The sequence below is a fragment of the Gekko japonicus genome, unplaced genomic scaffold (genome assembly GCF_001447785.1).
Source record: "Gekko japonicus isolate JY-2015 unplaced genomic scaffold, Gekko_japonicus_V1.1 scaffold9, whole genome shotgun sequence".
NCBI classification, from domain to species: Eukaryota; Metazoa; Chordata; class Lepidosauria; order Squamata; family Gekkonidae; genus Gekko; species Gekko japonicus.
The window spans coordinates 3,625,478-3,637,672 of NW_015168044.1; the positions used below are offsets into that span (position 1 = coordinate 3,625,478).

At 44.7% G+C, this 12,195-nt stretch overlaps 1 protein-coding gene across 1 annotated transcript in view; it reads right to left on the reverse strand.

The window, feature by feature from the left end:
• Positions 1 to 616: 616 nt before the first annotated feature.
• Positions 617 to 12,195, reverse strand: part of LOC107112986 (phosphatidylethanolamine-binding protein 4-like) — a 70,281-nt gene continuing 58,702 nt past the window's right edge. Inside the window, exon 4 of the mRNA XM_015414189.1 lies at positions 617 to 2,161. Within this exon, the coding sequence (XP_015269675.1) occupies positions 2,070 to 2,161 (92 nt within the window). The 3' untranslated portion in view covers positions 617 to 2,069. The remainder of the gene's footprint in view (positions 2,162 to 12,195) is intronic.

Here is a 12,195-nt window from a genome sequence, read left to right on the forward strand (position 1 = left end):
AAGTCTTCAGAATGACATTTTTGGATATGGGCCACTCACTCCTTTGGCGGTGACACGCCTTCTTATGGAACTGTCCCTAGAGACTAATCAAGTACACTCTGCCCTGTTTGAAGGAACTGGTGAAGGCCTTTTTATTTGGGAGGGAGTCACTGAAACGTTTTCTAAACCTGTGATGTGGTCCTTTCCAGCTGATACATTTTTATGATATGTTACTGTTTTAAGTGGTCTCTCTCTCTTTTTACCTATTTTAGGAAGTGTCTATTGATTGATAGGGCCTTCTTAATGCAGTATCGTGTTCCAAATAATTCCCCAGCCCTGACCTAGTTAGCCCAGGCAAGCCCAGTCTCATCAGTTCTCGGAAGCTAAGCAGGGTTGACTCTGGCAAGTGCTTGGATGGGAGACCTCCTTGATAATACCAGCAGTCAGGAGGACAGGGGCAGGCTTTACTCAGCCACCTCTCTGAATATCCTCCAGGCCCCCAGTAGGGGTCCGTCACCAGAGGTCGCCATGACTTCTAGGTGTGCACACACACACTCACACGTAAAAAATACAAAAGAAAAGAATTCTCCAGATAAACAATAAATAAACACATATTGATAGCTGCAGTGATGTTGAGTAATCCTGCCAGGTTCAGCAAGAAGTAGTTTATTTTCTAACCCTGCAGTGTAAGAAATAGAGGAAACCGCAGTAGAATGCTATTGTCTTCTTTTTTTTAATGTGGCTGCTAAGATATATAACAGCTGTTTGTTTAAAGGAGGAAAGCATGCATGCACAAATAGCAAGAGCTACAGTTCGTTATGCTGGGAAAGGACACGAGGAAGGGAAGTGCCAGGTAAGACAGCAGAGATGGGCAGTTCGGTACTATTGGAATCCCGAAAGTAAGTTGTGAGGCTCCTGGACAGCAGGGGTGCAGCCCTGATGAAGCCTCAGTCTTTTCAACGGTACCATTGTATGGGATATGCAAGACTAGGCATGCCTGAAATTTTGGCAGGGCTGCTATGGTAGATCTGGAAGACCTTCAAGTCTCTACTCCCCGTTATACTTCACTCCCCATGTCTACTGTGATGTTCTACAGGCTGCTCTGGACTATTTCCTCTTTTGACTTAATCAGTTTCACCAAGTCCAACTATTACTATTTTAGTACAATGAGGGTTAAGTTACACATGTGGGAGATCTGTGACTGACAGTACAATCCTGTGCAAAGATACTCCAGTCTACACTTCTTAGGTTCAATGGCCTTAGACTAACTCTGCATAGGATTGCAGTATGGAGCTCTCAACTCCGCCCCCCCCCCCAAGACCAGAAAAATATGGGGAAAGAGGGAAGGGAGGGTCAGTTGGATCAGGGCTGTGGTGATAGTGGACAGGAGGAAGCTTAATCCTTTCTTTCTTCTTGCATCAGTCCACCATTAACATCACACATACCCTTTCATACACAGCCACATGCTTTTACTGAAGAAACAATGCATGGAGAAGGGTTAACCCCTTCTGCCCTTGGTGCTGTGGCCCTGATCTAGTTCACCGGTCCCCCAGTCCTCTAAGGCTGCTTTTTCCGTTTCAAGAGAATACTGTCACGGGATCTGTATAACATGTAGCTTGCGAGGAATATGTACAAATAGCATTTTCGAGCGACACAGTCTTTGATGTGAGCAACTTTACCACAGTAAAGTGGAAATTTTGCAGTTATAATTTTAGGAGAAGACCCATCCCTGGCAATTTTAGCTGGTACAGGGGAGAGGGTGCGCATGTTAGAATGTACGTTACACACGTGTGGTGGGACTGTTGTCTTCATGCATCTATGTTAATAGGAAAAGAATTTGAGGCACACATTTAGGCCTATACAGCAATTATGAGCTGTTGAATTTCTGGACAGCTAGAGCTGCCGACACCATCTTCTTCACACCATGGGGCAGTTTTGCAAAAAGAAGCTAGAATCTTACGGAGTGTAAATCAAAGTGAGCAATATGCAGCTTTCTGAAGTGGCAAGTTAGTGCTGAATGAAGAGAGACGATTGGTGGTGGAGAGGATGCAAGCCAAAGTGTTTCATAGCAGAGGACTTTATTGCCGCTGCTAGTCTCCGTAGTGCTCAGTGAGGAAATGGGTTGAAGCCACAGGTGCTCCCAGCTGAAAACGATCCACAAAGCTCTCCATGTTCCAGGAACCTGTAATTAGAGCAAGAGAAGCAACTAAGATTCTGGCTCTTAGGACTGCTGTGACCCACGATTTTGGCTAGAACCCTAAGGGCACTTTTCTGGAAGTAAGCCCTACTGAATAAGAGGAGACTTACTCATCACAGATAGATTGACCCTAAAGACCACGGGCTTTTGAGAATGTGGTTGTAGCTGCAAGACTGGCATACTGATACAAAGGCAATGCATTCTATGGCCTCTGAGCTTGATAGTGAAGGGATGCTTCCTGTGGTCTTCGAGAAGTTTTGACAATGGAGGTTACCAAGAGAGATGTCTAAAGGACAAAAAAGAACTCCAGGAGGGAAGAGATTCAGAATTTTAGGGATAAAGGCTTGCATTCTGCCAGGATATGTATAGATGCTCCCACAAACATGCTTTTGGGAGACAACCCAACCCTTTAAAGGCTAGTTAATATGCTGCCCTTTCAACATCTACATCTTTTGGAATATGCCAGACTTCTGAACTATGTGTTCACACTCTGAAAGGTATCTGGGACATGCAAGGCTGAAGAGGATACCAGAGAGATATTCCCATTTGATTTTAATTGTGGTTGAGGACACACACATCAAGAAATATTGGAAACTCTTTACCAGATTATAACATCAATGGAGATTTTTGTGTGAGTGCAGTTATCATGAGAAGGTATCCATGGCCTGCTTTATTAATTCACATCATATCACACAAAATATATAAGATCGCAACACCTGGTCAGGATCGATGTATTATATTTCTGAATGTGTGTCCTTTTGAAACAGTGTTATTGACCACTGAGGAAGACCCTAGAGGCTGAAATGCGTACGGTCTTGTGTTGGTCATTTGACATGTTCATCAACTTTGTATGTGACATAATTACAGCTTATGTAAAGCTTATTCTGATTTTTAATGTAGTCTGATATTCAGGCCCTTTATGTTTTTAACTTTGCCATTGAGGATTCCAGAGAGCCAGTCTAACTTTTGTGGATTATCTGTGGCTACAGATTGAGGCTGCATCCACAGGGTAACAATTCCTGTTGTGGATTCATTTCTACTGTGAATACAAGGGCATTCATAGCAGCAACAAAGCATCCATGCAGATGTCTCCCCTGTACTTTCCTCCATCATCCCTTTATACCTGATATCCCCCCCCACCCTGCATCACTGGTGGACATATTGCAGGCTTTTTAGTAATTAGTAGTTAGCAGCAAAAGGAAATCTGGCCACCAAAGTACGTGGTGGCTAGACACCATAAAAGTCAACACCAGCCTGAGCATGGAACAACTCAAAGAAACAGTACAAGAGTGGAAAACATGGAGAAAGCTGGCCCACAGAACTGCCAAGAGTCGAATATGACTGAATGGCTAACAACAAGAACAAGTTGCTATAATACTATAATGATATAGCAACTAGGGGTGTGCAACCCATCCCCGGTATTTTTCGGGTTCGGGTATACTGAACCTGAAAAATATTGGCATTTCCTGATATTCCTGAATACCAATACCAGTATGGTATTCTGATTTGGGAAATATTCATGAAACCTGAAATTTCTTTGCTCCATTATACCCTATGGGGACCATTGAACCAGGGGCATCTGGGGCTTGCCCCCCCCCTGTATTTTGAGGTAGAGGCACCAGCAGCCCCCTCCCCAGGTTTCCAAAAGACTGGACCAGTACAAGTCTATGGGCCCCCAAAGACAGTGCCATCTAGTGGCACAACATGGGAAAATGATGGGTGCATGGAGATGACACAGTAAAATGACACCAATGTGGAAGTTTGAAAATGTGCAACTTCCCATACACACGGCATGAAAACCCACTTGGACCTCAGTCTATCAGGAAAGATCATAGAGAAACACAGCTGGGAAAGATCAGAACAAACCAGGTGGAACCATTGAAAGCAGATAATTGATGTCACATCGGTGCTCTGAAAGACACCATTCCAGTTTGACAGCCAAAGTAGACCAGATCTTCTGAGAGGTAGGTGGTAGCCACTGACATAAGACAGTCAGGTAGTACTATAAGAGGAAATTGAAAGCCTGACAGCTATATTGGTATAAACTTGTAGTACGGAAGTGCCCACAGAGTTCCTTGCAGTGAACCAGTTCTTATGACAGAGCTATGTTCACCCATGTTCAAGCCAATGGGACTATTTTACAAAGCAAAACTGGAAAGCGGCAAGTCTGACACAATATAGCAAGGGATGGGCATTAGCTCATCTCAGTGCCAAGAGTCTTGATGAGTTCATCATTTTGGAACCAAACACATTTCAGTTTTCAGAATATATGTTGTGTTGTGTTTTTGTTTAAAATCTAACTTGCTCACACATGCTATTTGCTCCCTATGGCCTTTTGAAGACAAGCTTCTCACTGTTTCTCACCAGCCCACCCCAAGGGTTCCTGGAAATCCCCAGCCACCCGCAGTGGTACACGCTTGTGGGGAGAGTGACAGATCTTCTTGCGGCTCCTCCCATCAATGATTTTGTGAAACAAGGAAGTGTGATTAATCCCTGATGTTACTGCTGCACAGCCTATGGGGGAGCTGTATGGTCCCTCCTTTCTATTCATCCCTAACCATGCTAAAGAGAAACCCAGGTAAATTTAAAATACAACCCACCTTTTCCCAGATGAAAATAGGGATATGTGTTTCGAATAGCTTAATTCTCATACCAGGAATCACTGTCAGTCCCCTCTCCCCATTGGCACTATAGCACATTGCTTCAAGAGTTTGTTCTGCCTGTTGCATACTGTACTCATTTGCTCTGTAATATCCTGTCCTCCACTGATTTTAAAGCCAAAACATAAAAATAAACTTAACAATTGTTCTTTTGATACTAGAACAAATGGCAGAAAACCTGCCTTTCAATGAGTAACCAGCTTCTCAAGCTATCACAGCAGCTGCAATGTGTGAAATGGCAGGCTGAGCACTGCATGGGGCCTTAGTGTTCATGTGTGCTCATTTACACAGATGTGGACAAGAGACACATGCAATCCCTCTTTCATGCATTTAAATTCCAAAAACCCAGTGGAAGGAGCTAAGCCCTAAAGAATGACAATTGTAGTAGCTCACATTCACAAATATTCAAGAAGACAAGCCTAGGGACAAAGTAGGAACAGTGACTTACCATGGGCAGGGACCAGAAAATAGGAACTGTCCCTGGTAAATAGGGAAAGTTAGAGCATGTGGCTTAACTATAGTTCTAAAGCACTGATCAGGCCACATCAGTGTTGCTTCTGTTTTCCCTGGAACTGACATTCAATCATTTGCTCAGTTATAACAGAGAATCCATATGTCACTTGCCAAACGGCTGCATTCCACTGAATTCCCCTTGATCCTCCGTTCTTTTTAAAGACCAGGTTGTGATTTGTTCTGACTTTTCTGGGTGGAAATGAAGCAATACATTTCTGTATGGTCTGGTGAAATGTGTACTGAATCACCTAGTTTTCACTGGCATGTCTCTACCCTCGTTACAGTTCATGTACATGTGTGTGCATGTAGATACTATCTTTTGCTGTCTATATTGTCCTAATATCTAATTTCTGCATAATGTAACATACTGCGTTTCAGCTTTCTCTCAAGTTTCTGATTCATTTCAAAGTTCTGCAATCCCAATCTTACTACATTGCTTATTGCATGTCCCATCTGATTACACTGTGTAATCTGCCCTGGGACTATATAAATAATGTAATTGTGTGTGTGTGTGTGTGTGTGTGTATAATCTTGTTGAAACACTAAAATGTTGAGCTCAAGGGGAATCAGTGCCTTGACCCTGTTGCACTGAGCTGTGCAGTGACTTGTGAGTGAGTTATGGGCTCAGCACAAACCAGAGGGCATGCTGTGCCCCTGCGACCACAGAAGTACTGCCATGAAAAAGAACAAAAATGTTCCTTTCCCCCATTATTTTTCAACTGCTGGCGAAGTCTTTTAGACTTTCACTGTAGAGATGGGTGTTGCAGATATCTTAATGGGAATATTTCTCTGTTTTATGATTGCATAAGCCATTTTTTGGGCCATGCTCCAAAATGGCTAACAGTACAAGAGATAAAACAGCAACCCCAAGATTAAAAAGACTGGAAAATGTAGCATTACTAGAGCTCTATTAGTCGAATCATGGCTGTACCAGTGTTTCCATATCATCATGGAACAGTGATGCCTCTGCAGGGTTGAAGGGGCTACTGTGAAAAGGCCCTGCACATCTGCCCTGCCCACTTCATTTGCACTAGAATTCTCTGCTAAACCTTCAAGATGCTATCTCAGACTGGCTGCATGGGAACAAGAGGAAAAAGAATGGTTTCTAAAAGCCCCTCCCATCCCACAAACCTCTGATCCCATGATCTGAGAATCATAAGCAAATACCAATCCACCAAGAAACAAGAAGTGAAATTGTCTCTAGCCCTAGAGAAATTTCTTGCATGCTGATGAGTTTGCAAGCAGAAGCTCCAACCCTTACCTGCTGCATAAACTCACACTGCCCTGAATGCAGTGGTGGTGCATTTATTGTGTTGTGTCTTAGTGCCAGAAGGATATCATGTTTTGGCCCTGAAATGCATGTAGTGGGTTCTGTTAGGTTCAAACTACAGCTGACATTCTACTTTCCTTCCTTCCTTCCTTCCTTCCTTCCTTCCTTCCTTCCTTCCTTCCTTCCTTCCTTCCTTCCTTCCTTCCTTCCTAACATGTATGAAATGCGTACCTACACTATATGAGAGGGGGCATGTCCTGCTCTCATCGCCAATACTAGCATTACCAGAGGCAGTGGGCGGAGCTCTTGTAGTGATAGGAGCAGTGCAGGGGAATGTAGTATTGGTGATGAGAGGTATTACAGACAGGGTTGCAATTTTTCTTTTCTCTTTCAAAGCAGTCCTCCTCCTCTGATTTATTATTGAATTTCTGGATGACTTTTTTGCCCCCCCCCAAAGACCTTCAAAGCAATTTCCCTCAACAGTCCACAGAATACGTCCAGCAACTTAGAGTGTTCAAAGGCGATATCATAGACTATCTCAGCAATCCTTACCACTACCTTGTAAAACCAGTTCTATCATACCTGCATCACATCTGGGGAACTGGAATGAGCAAACACCAGTTTACCTAAGCACAGTGAATTCATAGCAGATGCAAAGTTTGTATCAGAGACTTCCTGGTTCACAGCTATGGCTGTTTCCACACAGTGACAGGGTTGCCAACCCCCAGGTGGTACCTGGAGACCTCCCACTATTACAACTGATCTCCAGGTGACAGAGATCAGTTCACCTGGGGAAAATGGCTGCTTTGGAAGGTGAACTCTATGGCATTCTATCCCGTTGAAGTCCCTCCCCTCCCCAAACCCCGCTGGCATCAGGTTCCTCCCCCCAAATCTCCAGGTATTTCCCAATCTGGAGTTGGCAACCCTACACGGTGGGGTGGCACCAGCAGAAGTAAGTGGTGTGGATGAAGGTGGAAACAGTGTCCAGGTGCCCTGCCCCATGCTGCTAACTGCTGATGCTGCTCCCTCCTTCTGTAGCATTGGCTATGGGGTTGTCATCTCCAGGTGGTGGCTGGAGATCACTCAGAAATACAACCCCTCTCCAGGCTACAGATACCAGTTCTGCTGGAGAAAATGGCTGCTTTGGAGGGTGGGATCTATGACATTGTTCCCTACTGAGATCCTTCCTCTTGCCAAACTCCACCCCCAAATCTCCAAGAATTTCCCAGCCTAGAGTGGGCAACCCGAGCTCAGAAGCACCACTGAGACCAAAAGCATGCTGGCCCCTCTGCGATCTAACAACGACCCCGTCCCCCTTCCCAGCCAAACCAGAGTGTGAATCTACAGAGCAGCTCTGCTGGAAAAAGGAAAAAAAGTCCTTTAAAGGGCACAAGGGGGGGGGATGCAGTGCATAGCTCCACCCCCCCCTCTCCATATTGGTTACAGGCAGAGCATCCACGTGGTTACTCAGCTGGCAGCCTCTAGTTCCTCTTTTGAGCCAGATAAAAGGGGAGAGCCCTAGGTGTCCCACAAGTCACATAGAAGCTCCCTTTAAACGTGGAGACATGCTGCTCTGCATTTGGAGGGGGGAAAAATCTATCTGGAGGCAGCCTCAATCCCTTAGCTATTATAACAGGTCTCATATCTTATCATATTCTTATTTCCCGGAGAACGGCCCTTTCAGAGCTGGGAGCATTAACGAGCCATGCTGTGCAGATTACTAGTTTTGTCGTGGCAGAATGTTCACTCCTGTGGCTTAGAGTGACTAGCTGTTGATGTTGCTTTCTCCAAGATCTGACCCATATATTCTTTTTTCACCGTCCATAAACCACAGGGCAATTGGGCTGTCCAGGGGATACATGGACCGGTCTGCTACTCTCCCTGATCATCTTTAAAAATCAATTAGGAAAAAAATTATTGTGCATTCTCCCTAAATAATTTCAAATAAATATGAAATAATTTAGGCCAAATAGATATCTGAAGGCACACGATACATTTCTGTTGCTGAAGCTAAATGTGAACCTGGCTCTGCAAACCACTGGAATGAGGGACTGCTTGGGATGACAAGTGGGCTCTCTGAGCCATTGGAGGAAGAGCCAGGAACGATTGTGAGTAAATATAAATTCATACCCTCGTGCCAGAAAAGCTGTCCCCTTGATAATTTACTTCCTAACAGGATTTCTATACAGCTTTTCCTCGTTGCTCAAAGCAGTCTCCAGTGAGACAAGTGAATTAAAATGGTACAGAAACCCGACAAATTAAACCATTGACACAATTCAACACCATTTGCTCAAGACCTTTGGTCAGAGGAGTGTAATAATAAAAGGAGCCTTTATCACAACCACACTGAACTCTAAACAATATGGCCTTCTGCAGTGCTGTCTGAAATGGATGACAGAGGCAGCCCTTACTTCCACCAGCAGCTCATTCTGTAAGGAAGGGGCTGCCACAGAAAACACCCTTGTCCTGGCAGTCATAGATCTCACCTCCCTTAAGGTGTGAAAAAGAGAGCACACCTGGTTTTGAGGATCATAATGATATAAAAACCTACCAAGCCATCCATTCCTAACCGTGGTGGCTGAGCTGGTAGGTGAAGCTGGGGTTTCTCTCTATAATAATCAAATATTGCTTTTATGGTAAACATTATCCTTTTGTTACTGTCCATTTGTTACTGTACTTTGGCCACCAAATGAGAAGGGAGCACTCACTGGAGAAGACCCTGATGCTGGGAAAGACTGAAGGTCAAAGAAGAAGGGGACGACAAAGGATGAGATGGTTAGACAGTGTTATAGAGGCAACAAACATGAAATTGAGCAAACTCTAGAGCACGATGGAAGACAGGAAGGCCTGGCGAGATCTGGTCCATGGGGTCGCGAAGAGTCGGACTCGACTGTGCGACTGAACAACAACAACAAAAACATGATCCTCCTTGAATACTTCTGAAACATGCCTACATCAAGTGCAGCCTTTAGATATTCATATGGTAGGGTTGCCCACCTTCAGGTGGGTTTACAATATCTTATTTCAGCTCAACAACTCATTTACAACATTAGTATGTCAATGTATAACAGCCAGTGAATGGTATAGGAATTATACAAATGCTTGTGTCCGCCTTGTAAGGCTTCCAATATTGCTATACCAATCAACAGTCATGTAACTCGATCTCAGCTATGGGAAAAGGCACCCGATGTTCCTTGTTTCAGCTGAAGCCTTTATCACAAGCCAAAAAACTCTTCCGAAGTCCAAAAGTTCCAAAACGGCACACAAGCTGGCAACAAAGCTCATCCAATTTTTACAGCACATAGCACCATTAATGATTCTCCATAGGACACAGTCCTTCAATAGTCAGACCTCTGGATTTCATATGGCCCCTTTCCACATGGCACTATTTCCTAGGCCAGAGTTGGCAACTCTATCCTACACTGGTGTTCTAAAGATGCCTACACTTTATGTGTGGGATGCAGCACTGGTGTAACACTGGTATACAGCAGATACACTTTCAGAATAAAATGCAGAGCCCCACTTCTCCAATCTTTCCCCACACAGAAATAGGTCAGGAGTAAACTGACCTGGCACAATTACTAGCAGGGTACAGGGAGACTGCGGTGGCTCAAGTGGTTAAGACACTGAACTGCAGGCTGTGGAAGGTTGGTAGTTCAGCAGTTCGAGACCCGAGTTGCCGCATGACGGAGTGAGCTCCCGTCTCTAGTTCCAGCTCCTGCCAACCTAGCAGTTCGAAAGCGAGAAATTGCAAGTAGATAAATAGGTACCACTTCAGTGGGAAGGTAACAGCGTTCTGTGCGCTTCGGTGTTTAGTCATGCCGGCCACATGACCATGGAAACGTCTTCGGACAGCGCTGGCTCTTCGGCTTTGAAACGGAGATGAGCACTGCAACCCTAGAGTCAGACTCGACTGGCTTTCGAGCAAGGGAACCTTTACCTTTACCTTTTTACACCTGAAGCTTAACTACTACCAAAATTGCACAAGGCTGTTCAGCGCAATATTAGGTAAATGGGTGGTGGGGGGTGGTGGCAGTGAAGCGGATAAGCCCGCAGCTGCAGACTGAATTGGCCAATCTATTGCATACTAGGAACAAAAGAAATCTGATAAAACCATGATGCAGGATTTGGGGACTGACTTTGGTCAGAGCCTGAAGCTTGTTACGATCCCTTTCTTGTCTCCCTGGTCCCACCCATGCAGCCTCGCAATGGGGCGAGCGTCACTGGTCAGGAATACTGCTGGCCTTAACTCTTTTCAGATCTCGGGTTTGATAAACACAACAAACCAATCCTGCAGCTCTTGCAAAATAATGAGCAGAGTGAGGTTGCTTTATTGGTTGCCTCCCAGCCAGCGGGTCCAGCACTGGAACAAGTGAGGATGCCGCTGAGTTCAAGTGCTTTCTGTTTGCTGCCGTACAGTCAAGGAGGAATCAGCCGGGGAGCAAGCTCATACTTGCCAACTGGCTCCTTGTGACTCAATGCTGAAGTGTATGGAAGTGGAGGTTCTGTACACAGCAGTTTTGCTACCATGCAAGAGATAAAAACTCCTGTTCTAAACAGGACTCCCCCCCCCTCCCCGTGACACCATCTGATTCATGTTCCTCCCAAGGAAGTGTGGTCATGGAACTTTAACTGCTGCCTCGATTGAGAGAATAGTCCTTTTGCAATGTATTTACTTTCCCAAAGAGGTTCACCACTTTTTTCTGAGGCAGCAGACTCCTACAAAAGGGCAAGTGATTCTGCCAAACTGTACTGTACCCAGGCAGGAAGAAAGGCAACTTGCAAAATCTGTGCAGCACTGGTTAATCTTATGTCATTACACAAAGAGGAGATTCCTGCATGTTCTGTGTAAGCAAAGCTGCTATGTTCAGTACACCCCCACTATATGAAGAATCTGACCTCTAACCTCGAAATCTACTATGCATGGAAGCTCAATGGATGATCTAATAAATGCAAAGCATTTGATGTGCTGAAAAGAGCTATGCAATGATAAATAAGTATCAGGACCTCAGAATTCACTGTCCTCTAGAGGCACAGAATTTCAGAACAGGGGTTCCCCACACTGGGCAAGTTCCTTCCATCTCATCATAAGCCAAGGTTAAGAAATCCGAAGGTGGATAAAAAAGAATTTTCAGCCAAAAAGTAACAGCAACCTTATGGGCTATCGTAAATATTGAGAGCAAAGACAATTGGGATCTAACTATAACACATGCTGTAGAATTAGGAACAGCTAATAAATAACATGCAAGTAAATTTATTTTGAATAACCCCTAACAGTTGAAAATTTCCAACCCCCCAAGTTGGAGCTTCATACAACAACTGAGGAAGAACTTTTGTTCTGTAAATTTTCAGTATGGGGGCACCAAGCATCCTCCTCTTGTTCTATAAAGTCTGGGCAAATTGATTCATTATTAAACTTCTTGATTGGCTGGGTTTTGTAGAAATTTTAGGAATGTGACCTTCTCTTGCCTACTCCAGAGTGGTATCTTCCTAGGCTTGCTAAGTCCCCCTGGGGGGCGGGGAAACCCCCGCCCCAGAGGCCCGTTCCTCGCCGGAGGCGGATTGGGCCCCGGGGG